A 21,675-nucleotide genomic window follows, 5' to 3' on the forward strand; every position below is an offset into this window, starting at 1 on the left:
CTGATCTGAGGCAAAAAAGTGAGGGAACAACAACCCTGGTACATCCCCAGACACTGAAATGTTTGCAAGACCATGGATGCTTTGAGGACAATAGATCCAGTGATTAGGAAATCCTGGAAAGGCCAAATTCACACTAAGTTGGAACTAAATCTGATGGTGAAGTCCCAGCCCCATTGCAGTACTCCATGTTTTCAGGACTGGAACCCCAGGCTCCTACATGTGTGAAGAAGAAAGGAATGATTTTTTTTTTCCTAAAAGTCACAAGCACCTCTCAAACTAACACAGCCAGAAGTGGGCAGCAGACTTGGAGCAAGAATCAAAGAGAAAGAGCAAAGTCATTAAATATTTATAGTGGAATTGACATAAGTATGGTTTATCAAAAATGTAATTGCACTGAAGTAGAAGGATTTTGTGGATTTTTTGATGTTTTGAGGTTTCTGCCATTTCTGCAGTGCAGAGACGGGTTTTGAGAGGACTGGATTGAGAGTCTGACCTTTCTCTGAAAACTATTTTGACACAGCTCAGTTTCATGAAAACTTTCAAATAGCTTTTCATTTCACATTGGAGAAAAAAGCTAAACACCACCTTCAAAGCTGCTGAACAACACCATTTCTGTTCTCTGTGGTGCCCCTGCTCAAGAGGGCAAGAAACGGGAGAAGATCTAAGAGATACAGCAAATAAATAGGGGTTTTCAGTGGGATAGATGATAAAAAGCACAAAGACCAGCATCTTGAGCTCACTGTGGTTTGGAATTTACAGTTTAGAAAGCAAAGCTCATTGCATTGCTGGATGGTGAATATGGGTGGGTGACACGGGTTTGGTGATGCTCTGGCTAGGCCTCACCTCCCGGCCTGTGCCAAGCGTGGCTGCCCCTCTCCACCCCTCAGGCAGCAGTGTTGCATTTCCTCTGAACAGATCATTTAAATAAAATGTAACACCACAGCAGAGCAGGGCTTTACTCCTAATGGCAGCAAAGCTGCTCCATGTGGCTGCGGATAGGAACCCCGAGTCCAGGAAGCCAGAACAAAGGAGATCAGAGGGGCCACTTGGGTAAGTTCTCAAGAGGGTTCAACCTCCGAGAGGGGCCAGGGACAAGTGACAAATGACAAGGCTCCAACAGGGAGCTGTGGGAACCCACAACATCCCTGTGGCTGTCCAGGATGGCCAGGATCCCTGCCAGGGGGCTCAGAGACCCTGGCACAGAGCCCAAAACACCTGTGGGTTTGATTATGACCCGTGGAGCAGATTACCAACCTTAGATGAAGATCAGCAAGCCACAACAGTTTAGGTAGAATAATAGTGAAGTTACCATGGGGTGAAAAAGTAGATTTTAGGGTTTTTGGTATGGGGGTTCAGGAGGCAAGATTGAGGGATCTGGGTGTGCCCAGCCTTTCTCCGTCTTCTTCTTCTTGGCCTCCATCTTCTGCTGTGATGGTGGCACTGACAGATTGGTTTAGAGTAGAAGCTCACTGTCTAACACAGGTGATAGGTATTGGAAAGTAATTATAAATATTGTATATGCAGTTTTTAGTATAAAGCCATAACACCACCCTGGGGGCAGGCAGAGTGCCTGGAACTGTCCTGCTGGACAGACTTCAGCAGGACAGGAGAAAATTTTTTATAGCTAAGATACAATAAACAACCTTGGGACCGAGAAATGAAGAGCTCTGACTCCTTCTTCAAGCACCGGGCTGGGAAAAGGGACTTTCAAACTTTTCTCAGGGTCACTCTGAGCAGCTAGAGATCCTGACAAACAGCAACTTAAGAACAGTGGAGGGCACTAGGGGAGGATAACCAAGAGTAGAACAGCAGGGGAGGAACATAGGGCAGGGATCAGATTCCAGGGATAACATGGGATAATAATAATAATAATAATAATAATAATAATAATAATAATAATAATAATAATAATAATAATAATAATAATAATAATAATAATAATAATAGTATAATAGTAGTAGTAGCAGTAGTAGTAGTAATAGTAGTATGGGATTATAATAATAGGGGACTAACATGGAAGGGGATCAGGCTGGACACACCAATGGAATGTTGAGAGAAGGGTGATAGACAAGGAAGGTTCTAGAGAAAGGGATTGAGTTACATTTGATGAAGAAGGGAAGAGGGCAGTACTTCCGGGATTGGCAGGGAAGGGTCTGGAAATCAGGGAGGTTGACATGGGGACTGACATAAGATTTGGTGGAAAATAGTAGTAAACTTCAGGGCAAAACCATGGAGGAAACCAAACATGGAATAAACCACTATAAACTCACAATAAAGAACAGAAACAGAAAAACAGTCAACCACAGATAAGATATCCCAGTGTAAAATCTTAGAAGGGACAAAGCCCCTGTTTTTATAATGCAGTTGTTAATGGCTGTCCTCTACATTTAGGCTCAACACAGCTGCAGTTTGTATATCCATTATAGTTATTTTCATGCCAGTGAGAATATAAAAACCTTAATCCAAGTTTCCATATAGGAAAAGTTACTTTATTCTGCTGCTGACCATGCCATTCCACAAAAGAGCCATGTTTGCAATCAGTCTGCAATTTACTGGAGCACAATCCCCCTGCCATTATAAATACTGTGTCATGGGGCTGTGCTTCTGGAATTGTTTTGGTGGCTGGAGTCCCATCTGAATCATGGAATATATCAGGATCTCTTCAAGCTGACAATCCTGCATTGAAAAACAAGGGTCTTACTAAATTCGGAGTAGGAATTAGTTACTATCTCAGAAAAAGCTGGGGTTTTGCTCTGCTTAACCATTTGTGCTGCTGTTAGGAGAACAAAAAGCTGGGAATAAGGAGCAACACGTCAAGTAGGGGCTGCCCACGGGCAGCTGGAAGTACTGAGACAGTCAGCTCACACAGCTCAGGTTCTCACATCTCCCGTGTGTCAGGCATTGAGCCTGAGCAGGTGAAGGCCGCTCTGCCCAAGGCTGTGCTGGGGAGTCTTGAATTGCTGTGTCTGAAAAACCATGTTCTCCTGAGCTGCCTGGGAGTGACACGGCCCTGCAAGCCTGTTCTGCACAGAAACACAGACATTTGCTGGCTGCCTGCACTCTGGCCAGGGGCTGGAGCTGTCTCCTGGAGTACTGGCATGGTGGGGAGAAACCTTGCACTTAAGACCAGCACAGTATAAAAAATAAAGGTTTCCTACTTTATAAAGGTGAAGTAGGAAACATCAAACTCAATAGTACAAAAGAGGAGGAGACTGTGAGGCTCAGAGGAATAGGATGAACTGAATATATTTTGTTAGAAGAAGCAATTCTAAGTGTCCAAACAAATCAGAGTACGACTGATCTTCCAGAGAGATGTGCATTTACTTTTTCTTCTGATGAATTTTTTCTGCACTACGTGATTTCCATTCTGATAAAAAGCCAGATGCTATAATTTTGACTGTGTTGCTTTTCATTTGAGATGATGCTTTGCAGGAGAAGTATTTGTGTCCAAAGTAACTTAGCGTGTCTAAGAGATCCAATCCAAATTATGACTTTACATCAGGAGCTGAGTATTTCAGATTGTTTAAAGACAGGCAAGTGGAAGTAAAGACAGATGAAAAAAAGCCATGATCAGGAGGAACCATATGGTACTCTTGTAACAATTAAACTCAGTGCTCTACTTTGGTGCGTGTCTGCAGGATGCACAGACTAATCCCTTGCGTCCAGGCTCCATGCCAAGATTAAATTAATGTTCCCAAATTTTTTATTTAATCTGCTTCTGTGAGAAGAGGCCACAGCAGAGTAAAGAGCTGAGTGAAAAACTGAGGATGTGTGAGCACTTTATCCCTTTCCTATCCTCTCACTCAATGCCTTGCCTTTCACATGTGTTTTCATGGGCAAAAGGAAGAAGGGTCCTAAAACACCTGATGCATCTCTGAAATTTCACTGTGTGTGTTATCAAGAGTTTGGGAGCCACTGAAAAAATCCATACTTTCCCTTTGAACTCATTTCATAGGCTGCCAATGCCATGCAAGCTCCACAATTATTCAAAGGTACAATATTGGAATTATTTTATGGTTGTTATTTTTGAAGGACAGCCGTAGCTCCTAGTGCTTGGCTCTCCTCTGGTTTGCATGGTTGAGTGTACTGTTTAAGTTATGTGCTAGCCAGTCCAAAGTTCCTGATATAGCTCTCAAGTTAGCTCTAACTCATGCCTTTGATCCAAAAGAAACAGAAAAACTGATTGATCATTCACTGTGTGCTTTAAATTAGCTAACTATGCCCCAAAAGAATGCCTTTAAAATTATTCAGGGAAATAATCATTTAATAAATTCAACATTTTCCAAGCTGCTTTATCTCAAAAATTGTCTGCCTTGATAGAAGGCCCTAGGGAAAGTAGTTTAATTAAAAAGTAAGGTTTTCTGTCAGTCTGCTGAGCCCTCTGCAGACTAAACAGCTGCTGATTTTCTACTCTGAGTGTGACATGGTGATGTTCATTTTCTTGTTTATCTCTGTGTATCTCACAAGGGAGCCAAATCTAGCAGGTCATGTTGGAGCACCTATCCTGCTGAAGGAAATATTTGGTTTAGGTTTGCCTGTTGGACTGTAGGAATTCTGTAAGCAATATGTATTTGCTAACCAAGATTCCTAATTCTAGGTTTCTATTTAATTTGAAATATAAACATCATAGCTACTTTCACATCTTTTATTAGCATTTGTTCTTTAACTGCTCAGTAATACTTAGTGGTAGGAAATTACTGCAAGCATTGTAATAACCTTTATAATTTTACATGCAGATACCTCTAGGCCGCTCTTTTAAAAATAGGTTCACCTTTTTTTTTTTTAAATTATATACACACTAAATTGGGTCAGGGCCTCATAAGGCAAGTTATCTCCTATTTTTTCTATGTGTAGACCTCACTAATCTAGAGGAGAAATAGCTTTGTGACCCATCTTTCAGGCACGAACGTGGAATTAGGGCAGTGGGAGCATCTGGGCCTCTGTGTCTCCTGCAAGAGGAGCGTCTGAAGCAAAGAGATTTTTGATCTGCTGCAGCCACAACTGCAGACATTACAGCCTTGAGTGAGTGAGCATTGCCCAGAGAGTGCAGGTGATGTGTGTGAAGACAAGGACCCAGAGGTGTTTGTGATTGTTATTGACACCTGCACAAAAGGAAAGCAGAAAATGACCCAGCTGGGAACTGTGTAATTCACAGCTTCACTTGGCTCCTGGGGGATAAAGGTCCTTTTATTAATGTGCTTTTTTGCACAGGCTTAACTACGCGGCTGCAGGATTAATTTTTCAAGTTTTTCATTATAATGTGGTATTGTAAAAAATGCCAAGGCAAATATTTCTCAGTGATGCTCATGTAACTGTTAGAGACACTGTGCTGTGCCCCACAGCACTGTAACTAAATGGGACAGCAGCTCCTGTGTGCTGAGTGTGAAAAATGCCAATGACTTGTTTTTAAAATTTTAAAAGTTTAATAGTCATAAAATGGTTATAAAAATAGTAATACAATTAGAGTAATAATAATTTGGACAGTTTGAATTAGGACAATATGAGACAACAGAGACAAAGAGTTATGGATGTCCAGGTACCTTCTTCTGGGCAGCACAAGCCTGAGAAAGGCCCCACATTAACAGAGGATTAACCCTTAAAAACAACAACCTGTTGCATATTCATACACCTCATACATGATGCATAAATTCCATTCAAACACAGGATTCTGTCTGGTCAGTATCAGCTTCTTCCTCTGAATCCTGACAGCTCCTTCAAGGCAGGAAGAAGTTCGTTTCTTCTGATAATGGGGCAATAAATTCTCTTTCTCTGAAAGATTCAGGTGTCCTGTGGCTGCTATCTCGCTGTGAGTCCTTTCTTTTAAAAAAGTATCCTACGTATCATAGTTTCTATTTTAACATTTTTATTACCTGAAACTATACTTAAGAGAATTAATTAATTAATTAATTAATACTTTCTAACACAACACATATAATATTCATTTTAATATTAGCGAAAAGCCAGTCATAAAATACATGCATTTTTCCCATTGAGTGTGTGGCTGTGTGGCACTGGATGCACTCCTGAATCCATGGGATACTTCCAAACATGAGACTTGAGCCTGACAACGCCTTCCATTGGTGCAGTGGGCATGGAGCTCCGCACATTGGTTAGAAAACTATACCTTTTTGCTACTTTTCTTAAAATCACACTTTCTTCCTTTTTTGACTCTCTTGAATATGGCAGATTTTAGAAAGGATAAAAGGTTAGGAAGTGTTTCAAACTGTTTGCAATAGAGTGTTAATTTGGTAAGGGTTTGATTGATGGGAGGAAGGAAAGAAAATATTTTATATTTCTATGCTTGTAGAGTAGAGGGTGTTTGCAAAAGGCACAGTCAGTAGTTAATTAACCACATCTTTATGTGCACAAACATTTATCTCCTTGTTACTTGCTTTTCTAATCCACCTCAAGGTTTATTGCAGTTTTCAAATAAACATCTATCAGTTCTCCATCATTTGAGGTGGAGTGCAGACCTGAGTGGGACGTTTTGTGCATCTCAGCAGTTGGGGATGCCAACAGAGCAATGTGGTCAGATATCTCACTAAAATCACAGTTTGTCCAGAAAAATCACACTTTTTAAGCAACATTTATGTAAACAAAATTGTAGATGAGGGAAATTTATTGTGGAGCCAGGAGGAAACCCAGATATCACTGCTGCTTTTATGTTGCCCACAGAACTGTCTTTATCCTGAGCAGCTGCTGGTCCCTGCTTCAGGAGAAGGATGAGGTCTGGTTCATTTGGTGTGAGCTTCTGGCACCTATGAATAACTTGAAGTGCAAGTGCAGTTTTCCCCTCTTCCAGTTTCAAATCCATGGAACAGAAGTGTAGCAGTGGATTTATGCTCTTTCTTTGCAGAGCGTGTTGCCCATAACATTAGATATGAGGAAATAATAATTTTTTGTATTAAGGCATGAATGCCTCCCTCTATTCATGATTTCAGTGTTTGCTTCCTGGAATTTAGTATTGTAGTGTGAGTTTAATAGCATTGACTTAAATGAGCGGGAAAAGCATATACAGTAGTTACTCCCTTATATTATTTCCCTATCTTTACAGCTATTTTACATCTCTAGTTATTATTTTGCCTCATTTTCCCAAAAAACTGTCTTTCTTCCTTCAAAACATAACCTTCTGCTTTCAGTAATTATTTAAACAGTAGCAACAGCCTGTGATAGAAAAACTTGTGAACCTTCCAAGTGGCATGGAGACACTCCAAAGGTCACCAGCTCTGCACTGCAGGAGGTGTTTGCAGGATTCCAGCAGAGAAACTTGTATACAACTGTTATTGTGGAAGGCTGGATTATAAAAAAAAAAACCAAACAGAGGAACAGCAACCCCTAAAAAAAGTTATTGGAAAATCTGACATTGCCAGCAGGTCGTGGGTCAGCGCTGTATTTCTGAGAAAACAGCAAACTGAGCAGTGTCCCAGCAGGTGCTTATTTGCAGGTGGCCATCAAAGTGCCAGGAGAAATCCTTGCTGATAAATTTTCCAAGAACAGCATGCCTGTGTTTATGTTTCCATCTGCATGTAAAGCCTTAAAGATTCAAATTGGATTCATACTGAGAGTACTTCAGTTTTGCTGACAAACTTTTAGTTAGAACAAGAGGAGAGTCATGCCTCGAGCAAATCCACACATTATATAAAATTTTTGGAAGTCTACAGGTGGCATGTAGTGTATGGAGATTCTTCTTTAGTGGTGGCAGTCAGATACCTCTGTTAGGACTTGATGGATCCCTGGAGCTGGATTAGGATGCACCTTCTTGAAGGACAGGCCTAGGGAGACAGGAGTGTCATTGTCATTCATGTGCAAAGCTTTGGAGGTCACTGTAACACTTTGATCATGGCATTTCTGCCTGTTCTTTGCATCAAAGCTTGATATGCATCTGTCCTGAGCAGGGGTTTTGTCTCCTTCAAGGTGGGAGTGGATTCGCCATGGGATCCTGGGACTTTTGATTCTTTGGGATCTTCCAGGGTCTCTGTGCTTACCTCAGGAAGTATAAAACTGCAACCTTAATTTTAAATAAAGGATTATCTGTATTGACTTGCATGTTGGAGAAAAACCCACGTGGAAGTGTAATAAAAGTCTAGAGAGTAATAAAATTAGAACAGGATACGAATGTAAATGAGTAATTTTGTCAGCAGCAAACTAATGAAGCCTGGTTTCCCAGAGATTTGAGCTTCATGTTTGATTTACTGCCACCTAAAAGGTACAAGACAGAATTGAAGCTTTTCTTCTTGTGGAGCTTTTATAACACTTTTGTGTGCTCTCTCTGCCGTTTAGTGAGATGTGACCTCTTTGTCACCCCTCTGCTTTTTCTGTAGCATCTCTGTATTGTGGAGCTGCATAATTTCAAAGCACTTGTGGGAAACAATTCATCTCTTTAAAACATAGTTCAAGTTAACAGATGGTTTCAGGAACAAGTCCATGTGTGTAGTCATACATCCAGACGTGTCCTGGACACAGCAGAGTGATCTCCATTCCATAAGGAATCACGAGTTTGCCTGAGCATGCAGTTGTCACTGAGGCTCGAAAAATGATTGAGTCCAACCTGTAGAACTGTTGAGTCCAGCAATAACCCAGCAGTTCCAAGCCACCACTAACCCATGTCCCTGAACCCAGAACCCATTTACAGGGCTTCTGAATCCCTCCAGGGATGGTGATGCCGCTGCTGCCCTGAGCACCCTGTGCCAGTGCCTGACCCACACTTCTGGTGGAAACATTTCTTTCCTGACATCCAATCTAAACCTCCCCTGGTGCAACTTTGTCAGGATCTCTGGCTGGTCAGAGTGACCCCAAGAACAGTTCCAAAGTCTCTTTTCCCAGCCTGGTGCTTGAAGAAGGAGTCAGAGCTCTTCATTTCTCGGTCTCAAGGTTGTTTATTGTTTCTTATCTATACAAAATTTTCTCCTGCACAGCCCAGGTCCATCCAGCAGGACAGTTCCAGGCACTCTGCCTGCTCCCAGGGCAGTGTTATGCCTTTATACTAAAAACTACATCTACAATGTTTACAATTACTTTCCAATACCTCTCATCTACGTAGACAGTGAGCTTCTACTCTAAACCAAACTGTCAGTGCCACCATCACAGCAGAAGATGGAGGCCAAGAAGAAGAAGGAGAAAGGCTGGACACACCCAGTTCCCTCAATCTTGCCTCCTGAACCCCCATACCAAAAACCAAAAATCTACTTTTCCACCCCATGATAACTTCATTATTATTCTACCTAAACTGTTGTGGCTTGCTGATCTTCATCTAAGGTTGGTAATTTGCTCCATGGGCCATAATCAAACCCGCAGGTGTTTTGGGCTCTGTGCCAGGGTCTCTGAGCCCCCTGGCAGGAATCTTGGCCATCCTGGACAGCCAGAGGGATGTTCTGGGCTCCCACACAACTCGAGCCATTTACTCACCCTTTCAGTTGTTACCCTGGAGAAGAGACTGACTCCCATGCCACGAGAGTCTCCTCTCAGAGAGCACTGGGGTCTCCCCTGAGCCTCCATTTCTGCAGGCTGAGCCCCCCTCCAGCTCCCCCAGCTGCTCCTCAGCAGCCTTGTGCTGCAGCCTTGTGCTCCAGCCCTTCCCCAGCTCAGTTCCCCTCTCTGGACTCACTGCAGCCCCTCGGGGTCTTTCTTGCAGTGAGGGACCCAGAACTGGGCACGGGGTTTGGTGCGTGGCTGCCCCAGTGCTGAGTACAGGGGGACAGTCACTGTCCTGGTGGCCACACTGGTCCAGGGCAGGTACCAAATTGGCTTTTTGGGCCACCTGGGCACACCTGGCTCATGTTCAGCCCCTGTTGAGCAGCACCCACAGGTCCTGTTCTGTCAGGCATTGTCAACCCCAGCCTGGAGCACTGCAGGCTCGTGGTGGCCCGGCCTGGCCTTGCTGAACCTCAGCCAGCACAGTGAAACAGCATTTCCTGATTCCTGATTCACACATAACTTGTGCCTTTCTAACTATTGATGCCAGTGATGGAATGTCAGAGATCCCAGCTTTCCATCTGAAGTATTCAGTATTCTTGGTGTAGTTAAGGCTGAGGAAGTAGAAAGGGAGCTGTGAAAAGCCAAATAATCCTCAGTGTTTCTTAATAACTTCTGAAATTGATTTCAAGTGAATGAGGCTGTGTAGTTATTAAAGGAGTAACATTGGGGATTATTATTTCACTGGAAGAAGCATGAATGTGGTGTTTCATATAAAAGACAGTAATTTGTAATACAATTTTATTGATCAAGGCTTATAATCACTAAATCTTGCATGCAAATGTGACTGAATGTGAAACATTGTCTTTATCAATTTCCAAACAGTGGATAAATTTGTTGGTTATGCTACTGTAATGATGAACCCTCAGTACCTTTTTTCAGTCTATTATTATTTTTACAGACGAAATAATATCCTTATTACCCCTGGATTAGTAACACAGGGATCTGCCATGGCTTTAAAACTTAAAAGAATGTAAACTTCAAAATTCATAGGTGCTTATGGCTAATGATAGTCTGAATGATTTAAAGAAAAAACATGTCCAGAGTTTAGTTAAAATGAAACTCTCAGTTGAGTTCAGCCCTGAACCCAGAAGTTTTTATAGGAAGCAACTGGAAGCCCTCAGAGTGTGTATCCTCGCCTGGGAGAAGAGAAATTTTCCCTCTGCCTTGGCAATTGCTGTAGGATTTCATGAATGTGCTTCTACCTTTACACGGTGTCACCAGCTTTTCCTTTCTTTAGTAATTCAGTGCTCCCACCATTTCTATGATCACAAAATCCTATATCCACCTGCTCACAAACCCATTCAAATGAAATGAAGAACAAAGCACAGAATTTTGCTGGGTTGTCTGTTGGGAGAAATATGATGTCCCAATTTGCACTCTCACTATTTCAGCCTTGCAGAGGGGCAGGGAAGAAGGGGGTGCAAATGTCCTGAAACTTCAGTGATGAGTCTGAGGAGGAGAGAAACCCTGCCTCGCTTTTCTCCAGTGATTTACAAACTCAGACTTACCTAAGGGCCCAGTAAGATAAGCTTGGCACTGTTCCCATTGGCATCATGTATGTCTGGTGCAAGGATCGACTGACATGGACTCCACTGATGCCAGCAAAGCAAAGCCATTTATTACACAGTTTGCCAGAATTTACAGGTCACTACGTTTGTAAAATTTTCCATTTTGACCCCTTTGTCCTGGTCTGTGACAGTGTTCACAGGGGTCTGAGGATGAGGGAAGAGATGAGGATCTGACTCCATGTTTCAGAAGGCTGATTTATTATTTTATGATATATATTATATTAAAACTATACTAAAAGAACAGAAGAAAGGATTTCATCAGAAGGCTAGCTAAGAATAGAAAAAGAAAGAATAACAAAAGCTTGTGGCTCGGACTCTCTGTCCGAGCTAGCTCACTGTGATTGGCCATTAATTAGAAAGAACAAACATAGGGTAATTAAAGATCCACCTGTTGCATTCCACAGCAGCAGATAATCATTGTTTACATTTTGTTCCTGAGGCCTGTCAGCTTCTCAGGAGGAAAAATCCTAAAGAAAGGATTTTTCATAAAAGATGTCTGTGACACTGGTCCCCTTTAGAAACACAGTCTTCTGATTCTTCTTCTCGTGCTAGTAATGTCCTTTGTTATCTCTTTTGCCATAAAGTCCTTTTTGCATCTCCCCTCACCAGCGTGGTCAGTGTCAGAGACCAGACATGATGCCTTCACTTCTGTTCTTGCCCCGAGTTTCCCTCTCCCTTGGCTTTCACTGTACCAGGGCCAGAAGGTCGGTGATGCTGCCCAGCTCAGCCTCTGTAGCTGTCTGATCTCTGACAGTCTGGGGTTAGCTCAGCTGGCTTAAAATAAACCCCTTTAGCTCTATTTAATAATTACAAATAATATCTGTTACATTTTAAAGGCATTGTTTGAAATGCTTAATAAGAGTATTTCTATAGATCTGTCGATGTCTTTGTGTCTGGCAGTGGACCTTACTTAATACTCTGCTTTGTTACAGCTCTTACAACTCTGTTATGATTTCCATTTGCAATACAGCCATTAAGACACCTTTTTAAAAAGTGATGATCCTATACATTTCAATTGTTCAACAGTGTTAGTTCATTTCTTTGGAAACAGCAATAAAGCCCTTCTTTTGAAAAAAAAATCTTACCCAATTTTTAACAACATTTCCAGTTGTTTTCTGGAATAAGCAGGTTTCTGTAGCCACATTCTGGAAGTGCATGTTGGGTTTTTTGCAGTGTGTTTACAAATATCTCATTATTTCCAGGCAGCTGTCATTATTTTATTTTTGGCAAATGGGAATATGGAGGCAAAATTAGAGTCACATTTAAAGCTGGAGTGTCTTGCATAGGAGCGGGATATGGAGACTTCTAATATTTGATGAGAACTGATTGGAACATGTGCTGCTTCTATGATTGCTTTGCATTAGGGCACTGCCTTTGGAGAGGGAAAATTTATTCATATTTAGATAAGGGCTGAGAGAACTTTTATCTGCCTGGAGCTATTTCTACTTTTTAAGAACTGTAGCTTGGACGTCTGCAAATGCTGTCTTGTTTGCAATCAAACAGTGGATCAATAAAATAATAAAGACAAAGCACTGAAGTTAGGATTTTTGTTGATAGATTGTGCATCTGAGGAAAACTTTATTAAGGAACTATGAAGGCCAGTCTTTATAGCACACAACATACAGTATTTGCTATTAGATTTCCCATGTTTGCACCGGTTTATTTTCTTTTCAATTAAAATAAAGCTGAAATCCACCATATCATTTTTAGATGAATGTTTTGTTTTGAAGTTACAAGGAAATGCAGATAATTTTTTTCAAAGGTTGTGTGTGACAGCAGTGGGATGCAAACTCAGTGCCTGTGATTACAGCTGAACAGGCTGCTGCCCTTCAGCCTTCTCTTCATCTTGTGCTCTGGGCCCTGTGCACAGTTCATTATCACTGTGCAGCCTGCTTTTAGGATGTGCAAGGTGTTGAAAATGTCAGGCTAAAGCCCATTGCTTCTTCTGTAGCCCAAATATTTGAGCTCACTGAGAGTGGAGAGCAGAGAGCCTGGAAAAGAGCACAGCTTTGTCCTGAGAAACTCCACAGCCCTTTCACACCCCTGGAGGGAGAGGGCACAGCAGGAAAATGTGTAAGCAATGCTTCGTGTATGTTTTCAGCGCCTCATAATTACCAAAACAACCGTGTGCTGGTCCTTTAAAGGCATTCACAGGATTGATTGCAATTGTGAAGTGTGGGATTCGTCTGCCTAAATGTCAGTGGATGTAGCTGAGCAAAGCTTCAGCTCCTGTGGTCATAAAGGGAAGCCAGTGTGATGATAGTGGAGGAAATATTCTAAAATTCTGTGTTTATAGCTCCATACCTAATCCCCACCCTCCCTGCACACACGCCCTTGCCATTTTCTATTTTTCACACATAATAGGAATTATGAACTTCAGCACTTTGTAAAAGTCACCGTCTGTTCTCTTTTGCAAAAATAAACAATATATTGTAATAGAGCAACAGGAACCTAGCCTGAATTAGAGGTCACAGATTCAGAGTTAATTTAGAATTTGGCACTTGGCTCAGATATGATTGGCAAGGAGATTTTCAAAAGGCTGCAACTGTAAATTGGAAATAAATGGAAAAGGATTATGTGAGTGGGAGATGGCTTTGAATCTATAATGCATGTCCTGAGACTGACTTGCTCATAAAAAAGCATGTGTTTAATGTGTCATAAAAATATTTAAGTCATATTGATCTTTATATAAATATTTCATTTTTAAAGTTGGATTCTGGAGTATCTTGCATAGGAGCAGGATATAGAGACTGAACTAAAAGTAAAATGAAATTAGCTCAGTGTGCATATCCTTGCTATCATTATGAAGGATAAAAAAAGGAACACCAGAAATTGGGTCTTTTTTCCCTTTCCAGTCTCATATTCCCACAATATCCTTTATGCTGGCTTTTCTGATCAAATCAATTTGATTAGTCCTTGCTCTATCATCTGTTCTGTTCTCGAGTGCTCATCTGAGAGGTGCTATGGATCTATTGCATCAGGAAACAGTTTGGAGGCAGAGTGAGCTGCTGCCAGGAAGGCACTCATGTATGAGAGTGAGAATGTGGGTGTGTAACTGAGATGTCCAAAAGGGACACTTTTCGGTGTGCCTTCAGCTGCTTCTGATCCAGAGCTGATGTATGTCTGTAAATAAAGCAGGATGTGTTTTGAATGTGCCCGTGTTCTGCACCGTTAGTTTTTCCACTGTTGGGAAACTGAACTGCAAGAATCTGCACAGCTACCACCACCTTGGCAGCTCAAGGGGCTCAAGGAGTGACAGCAGTTATAAAAGGACCACCTCTGGAGTATTATCTATTTTTCTTTTTGTTATTTCCTTTAAATAAATACAGTCTCCTAATTTAGCTCAAATGTAATTTAGCTCACTGTTGCTGTTGGTACCATATGGAATGGCCTCTGGGGCTTTCAGGAACCATTTAGTACTGACAGAGGAAGAGGGAGGAGTGTGCCTGGAGCTGTACTCAGAGCATCCCACTGCACAACACCTGCCTAATGGTTCTTTTGGATACACAGTGACCTGGTGCCTGAGTCTGTGTTTCCCTCCTCTGGAAAAGCAGGTGAAATACAAATGAACTTTGCAGGTGTCTCTCCAGTGCATAAGACTTAGACCCACCCCCCTTCTCCCCCAGTTATGATTGTTTTGTGCTGTTCCTCACAGGTGAAATTTGTGCTTTTAAAATCCATGGGCAAGAGATGCCCTTTGAGGCCATTGTGCTGAACAAGACATCTGGAGAAGGTCGGCTCCGAGCAAGGAGTCCCATTGACTGTGAGCTGCAGAAGGAATACACATTCATCATCCAGGCCTACGACTGTGGATCAGGACCAGGTGGAACCAACTGGAAGAAATCTCACAAGTGAGTGAAAATGAGGAGAAATATTTTTTTGCTTTGGCATACATTTGCTCCACAGTCTATGTTATTTCAGGTAGAAAACAAATAAAGATAAATTGTAGTTGCAATATTCCAGCCATTTTTTCATTCCTTTTTCCTAGTAGAAAATATATTTCTTTTTGTTTGTTTCAGTTAAAGCTTTGCACAGGATCCCCGTTCAAGTGGATAAATGCATCTCAGTTTCGGTTTATATTTTCCATTTGTGCTTTCATTTTGAATACATCCAGGTCATAGAAACTGGCTTTCAATTGATATTTGCAATTTTTAAATAGGTTTTCTCTCTGTTCATCTCATTTCAAATGGTAAGAAAAGAGGAATCATCCCCTTTTTTTAGCATATCTGTGCCATAAGCTGAGCAGTGTCACATTTGAATGGAGTCTGACCTCAGCTTTTGTCCAACAAGTCTCAGAGAAAGTGAAGTCCTCTGAAGTGGAGTGTATTGAAGGTCAGTAGGTGGTACTTTTACTGTGGAGCCAATTCCCTGAATAAGCTTTGGTGGCACAGTGCCTTTTTTCCCCTTTGAATTCAAGAAACAAAGCTCCAGCTCATTTGTCATTGAAGATGGATTTAACTCACGTAGATGTATAAGTGCTGTACAAATAGTTCCTTTTGCTGAGAGCCATTATAATAAATGATTTATAGTAATCATTCTTCCTTTTGCTCATCCAGGACATATGACAATTAAAATTTTAATTTGGTCTGTAATGCAAGCTGAAGTTTTCAGGATATTTATTTAAAAAGAATACAGAGTTAGGAAGAAGCATGCAATAGCAGATAACCATCAAATCACAGAAACAGGTTTTGCTTCACAATATAAAATTTTATTATGTTTCCCCCTCTCACGTTAGTAACAATCTGGTAGAAATCCAGTTGTGGAAAATTTTGGTCTAATCTTGACTAAATGAAGTCTGGCCCACTGATTTTGTCTAGCAGCTCATGCTCAGCCACCCTGCCTGGGGTCCCAGCCTTTATTGCAGCTCTGCTGTTGCTGCAGAACACCCCTTTTGTGTCCCTCTGTCACCCTGCCCATCAAACCAGAAAGCAAAGCCTTCCAAAGCAAGGCCTTTGGGTTTCACTCACTAAACACATGTGCGGTGTTGTGACTACTTGAAGAATTAGATAATTGTCAGCAGCAGAAGGTGAGAGCTTTACTTAATATGGAAGAATGCCTGTAAACTGCTCATTTTTAGGTAGTGGGTGCAGAAGACTACTATGTCTTATTTTACTGTGTAATGATATCATTGGCTTTCTGCTGGGGTTCATTTTTGAGGGCAGATTTTAATAGCAAAAACCATAAAAACTCTCTCCCTTACAAGCCATGGCAATGGACTTTTACCTAGTGCCACTTAAGATGCTAAATTGAGGAAATGAAACATAAAAATTCTAATATCTCATTTTAATAGGAGTTCACATAGTTTTCTAGATACGTTTTGTTAGTCTTTTCAAGTGTTTTGAAAATAAACTGTTAGTGAGGTGTCACAATAAATTAACTTTTCTCTTTGATATTCTTCTGTGCCTGTTTTAGGGCAGTAGTCCACATCCAGGTGAAGGATGTCAACGAGTTCTCCCCAGCATTCAAGGAGAGCATGTACAAGGCCTCAGTGACAGAGGGGAAGATCTATGACAGCATCCTGCAGGTGGAAGCCACAGACGAGGACTGCTCCCCCCAGTTCAGCCAGATCTGCAACTACGAGATCGTCACCACGGATGTTCCCTTTGCCATCGACAGGAACGGTGAGTGTGGCCCCAGCAGGGCTGTCTGCAGGGCTGGCAGTGCTGGGGGCACGAGCTGGTCACCTGGCTGGAGAGGGAACTCCAGAGAGAAATCCTGTTCTCATCTCTGAGGGCAGAGGAACCCTCACACCGAGCGATTCCATCCCTTTTGTGTACAGCCATGCAGTAATCTCCTGTGGAAATTAAACCACTAGGTTTAGGTGAGCAACATGACTCTTGGTCACCTGGTCCATTCTCCTAATTGTCTCAGATCCTGTTTCCCATCCAAGTGATGGCATTCCCCAAGGCAGCATGTGTTCCCCAATGCAGGGGTTATTTACTGGGTTACAGCCAGTTCTATTCCCCTGAATTTCCTGAATCAGAACCCGAATATGGCAATATTCTGCATATGTTTATTGATGGTTAAAGCTTTTAGGATCATGGGTCCACAGACCTGCCCAGCTGTGGTGCTTCTGAAGTGGATCCATTATCCATTATTATCCATTACAGTGTTGCAGCCATCTTTTATGAAAAGTCCTTTCCTTAGGATTTTTCCTCCTGAGAAGCTGGGAGGCCTCAGGACAAAATGTAAACAATGGTTATCTGCTGCTGTGGAATGCAACAGGTGCATCTGTGATTGGTCTCATGTTGGTTGTTTCTAATTAATGGTCAATCACAGTCAGCTGGCTCAGACAGAGAGTCCAAGCCACAAACCTTAGTTATCATTCTTTGCTATTCTATTCTTAGCCAGCCTTCTGATAAAATCATTTCTTCTATTCTTTTAGTATAGTTTTAATGTAATATAGATCATAAAATAATAAATCAAGCCTTCTGAAACATGGATTCAGATCCTTGTCTCTTCCCCATTCCAAGAACCCCTGTGAACACAGTCACACTGCAGCATGGAAGAAAATGTACTTTGGAGAATAAGTACCATTTCTTAAGTTTTTGTTGGTTTGTTTTAGTTGTTTTTCAAAGGTATATATTTTATATTTTAGTGAAAATAATAAACCATATTAAGTTTTCCATAGGCAGCAGTTTTTGATCTTAGTGGCTTTGTATGTCAGCTTCCTGGATCAGCAAAGAACATGGAACTGAGTTTGGGAACGGTGACAGAGTTGTATGAAAAGTGTGTGGAAGGTCCTTCCTCCCATTCTCTGCTTGCTTCAGATTATACAAAATAGTTTCCCCTGAAGAAACACCCTGTGTGCATACCCGGCAATGCTCTGATTTATCTCTCCTAGCAGAAACATTTAATCCAAGTTTGTAGGAGGAGAGTACAATTCAGAAGTTAAATCTGACTTTTGGCCAAATTGTAAATTGAATGCATGCATGGAGCTACTGTTTTCTCTGAGCAGTCATTTTTATGTTGGGATGTTTTATAAAAACTCTTAACCCTGTTCAAAAATTATTCATCTATATTTGTTCAGTTCTTGCACAATGCACAGATGAGCATCAGAAGATAATAACCTGTTACATCAATAAATTTTAATGACTTTGGGGAAAAATCCATCTCGTTATCACACACTGGGAAGCAAGTGTATGATATGGGAAGTGCAACCATGAGGAATATGTTTGCATTTGAGTAAATGAGGGCAGCTGCCACAGTAGCCCTGAGGATTCTTGAGAATCCTGAGAACTGCACAAAGGATTTTTTACAGCAACTGGGCATTTGGAAGGACATATTTGGAAGCAATTCCCTGGAAGATTTTCCTCTCCGTGGCTTTTTTATCTAACTGTGAGGTTTCCCATGTTGTCATAAAAGAAAGTTCTCTGTGTCTCTGAATCCATTTTTTTCCAAGGCTCCATGTCTGTGTGAAGGGTGGGTACTCGGGGAAGCCACACGTTGTCTCAAAATTTCCTGTGGGGTTTGTGGCAGGTATAAGGGACAGAGAATACCCTGAAATTGGTGTGATACAGAGTAGTCATTTCTATTACTCATGCCTTTTCAGCTCCTATCACACAGAGCAGCTGCTTCAGGAGTGCTCGTGGCTTTTTACAGTCACAGATATGATCAAAAGCATAGGAAATGCCAGGAGTCGTTGGTTACATCTTTGTCCTCATGTGCCTGGGACCTGCTTTGCAGCAAAGGCAGTGAGAAAATCATTGATTTAAATGTGGCTTTAAAGCCTGCAGTGAATAATTGGCATAAGGGTGTAATACTTGCAGTTTCTTGGTCATGAGTTCAATTAATATTTTTGATCTATTTGTTCACTAAAAGAACAGTGCTGCCACAACCAACAGTAATTGCAGTCTAATTTGCAATTTTTTAAGATAATGGTAATTGCTTAAACCCACTGGGATTAGAGACAAAGTCAGAATAGATGACTATACTTTTATTTTGTGATAAAATCATGCTGCTTAGTTCCACCACATTTCACTGCTGAGAATGTCTCTCTATGGCAGCTGATAGAAACTTTCTGTGGTGCAAATTCTTTGGAAACATGCCCATTTTTGTTCCTGGTCAGGTGGTTAAAATAGATGTATGAGATGCCTGGGTCTGTCTGGTAATACTGTGCTAATTAGGATTTTGTTAACAGGGGGGTTTTTTTTAGCCATTGTGAAATACAAATCTAGGTTCTTGTGTCTCCTGCAGGTTATGATTTTTTTTATGCTTTTCAGTCACCTACATGTGGAGCTTCATTACTCAGAAAGAAGATAAGTAAATACCTTAAAATCAAATCTAAATATGGAAAGGGGCCCCAAAAGATGGAGGTGAGGGTGAATTGTGAGGAAAACATGCCATTGTCTGCCCCAGAGGGTGGACTTTTTCATGACCAACACATGAAACTAACCCTGAATTTAGGTCTGTAAAAAGATGGAGCTCTACGATCAGCTCTTTTTCTTTTGGCAGGCCAGTGTCTTGTTAGGTAAAACTTACTTCTTGTCCCTAGATCCATGCATGGAGCAGTTTTTTGGGCTTGAAAAATTGAATTGCACATTGGGGAAGGTTTGCAGAGAGGCAGAGAGAGCCCTGCGGGCTCAGGTGTTGGTGCACAGGCTGCCTCATCCCCACTCCAGGGGAGGCAGGAGTGAGAGGGCACAGGAAGCAGCATCAGCCTGAGGGTATTTCCTACTTTGGGAAGGTAATATAAAACTTCTCGGTTATCTCTGGCGACTGGCCCTTGGTATGTGATTTCCTTGTGGATGAAATTGCTTTGTGTTCTGAAACTATAGCACTAGTAAAATGCAGTCTTGTGTATGATGAGCCCAACTCAGAGGGCAATGAACTCTGAGTCATAAAACACAGTCATGTAAAGGCAGGGGACAAATCTGTGCTTTGCTGTGCAAAGAACTGTGATTAAAGGTGTAAGGCATAATATGTTTTAAAGTAGTATTGCATGCAGATTAATCTCATTTTATCCTTAGCAGAGAATGCAAGTCAAGTCAGTTACTGCAGCAACAGTGTAGGCTTTTTTCAGGTGACAGAAAAATTAAACCACAATGCACAGATCTGTCAGAATGCCAGCAAAAGCCATTTTTATTCATGTATCTTGTGCTTTATTTGTCAGGGATTATGGTCAGATGATCTGGGAACTCAGGTATAAATACAAATTCTGTCGCAGCTCTGACCTAGTCTCACCTCAGAAATGGGGATGATTCTTATTTGCCACCTGGCTCTGGGGAGCACTTCACAAATGCTTGTTCAAACCGTTCAGTGTGAGGATGAGACAGGGACCTGTCCAGGCTGTACAGATTTTATCAGGTTACAAATCCTGGACAGAACAGGACCTCACAAAATCCCCCTTTACAGCACCCAGGGCTGCAGCAGGAGCTGTGCACACTTCATATGGCCAGGAAAGTAAAGCCAAACTTTATAGCTGAGCATCTGCATTTGATATTTATATATTTATTAAATGACAGATTCTTTCCATTGTCAAATGGAAAGAATGAACCTTTTTGACAGGAAGATCAATTGATTTAGTAACTGTGGAATTTAGGAGGGAATTGCCATACTAAATCAGTCAAGTTTTTTCCCCATTCTTGTGTCTGCTCCAAAGTAAGGTGGAAGAGCCATAAAAGAGGAATGTTTATATCTATCTATCCCCAAAACTGACCTTGAAGAAACAGACATGTAAATGTCCTCCTGTGTCCTCAGGAAGGTCTTTTTATATTCCTCTAGTCACTGATCTGCTTTTTGTTGTTTGAAAATAGCTGGTTTTAGCTCTGGGTATTTTCAGGGAAAGGCAGATATTTAGGAAAACTCAATAAAAAATGTATGGCCTAATTTTGAATTATGTAGAAGTGTACTTACTTCTCCATTAAAATTTTCTCTTTTTAATGTTATTAATTACTTTTTTGTCTGTTGGTGAGATGTAAACAGAAACTTTCAGACTATCATCTCTAAAACTTTACTTAGTCTGTGTTTATAGTGCTTTCCTTCTGTGTCAGCTTTTTAACTGTATTGATTAAGTTATAAAAACCCAAAGAATCATAAAGTATCAGAGGTAAGAAAAAACAATATTAGGAAATCAATAAACTATTGGGTAACATATGCAAGTCATCCAAATGACCTTCCAGAACAACACCTAAGAGTCAGAATCTTTGTGGCCCAAATCTGAAATGGCCATAATGAAATACAGATCTTGGAAGATAAATTTAATGAAATGTAAATATGTTGTAATGATTTATAAATCCTGTAGGACAGTTGGACAGTTTTGGTTTCTTGAGAATTATCTTTGCTGATCACAGACTAAAATAATACCAAGAAGAACCAAATAGGGAAATACAAAGATTCATGTATGAAATAATATAATGGAGAAAGGACAGAAGAACTGAGCAGATATAAAGTCAGTAATTAAGTATATACATACAGTGGCAGTTTTTCATTAAATCCTCTTAGGCAGCCACTAATTAGGCAACTCAAGATAGTAAAATGGGCGATTAGATTGTTTTGTCAATCACTAACTCAAAACCCAATGAAGTAGTTTCTTGGGGGTTCTGCAGGTTATTGCAGCCCCGAGACACGTGAACAGTCTCTGTTTCAGCCTCCACATTCATAGAATGAGTCAGAGCTCTTCAGTTCTCGCTCT

General features: G+C 41.1%; 1 protein-coding gene across 2 annotated transcripts in view; it reads left to right on the forward strand.

Moving 5' to 3' along the window:
• The window catches only part of CLSTN2 (calsyntenin 2), a 311,640-nt gene that overhangs the window by 218,962 nt on the left and 71,003 nt on the right, over nt 1-21,675 (forward strand). For both annotated transcript variants that reach the window (XM_063166527.1, XM_063166528.1), the window contains exons 3-4: nt 14,698-14,893; nt 16,455-16,663. In XM_063166527.1, the coding sequence (XP_063022597.1) occupies nt 14,698-14,893; nt 16,455-16,663 (405 nt within the window). The remainder of the gene's footprint in view (nt 1-14,697; nt 14,894-16,454; nt 16,664-21,675) is intronic.

This window comes from Melospiza melodia, chromosome 12 (genome assembly GCF_035770615.1).
Source record: "Melospiza melodia melodia isolate bMelMel2 chromosome 12, bMelMel2.pri, whole genome shotgun sequence".
Taxonomy (NCBI): Eukaryota; Metazoa; Chordata; class Aves; order Passeriformes; family Passerellidae; genus Melospiza; species Melospiza melodia.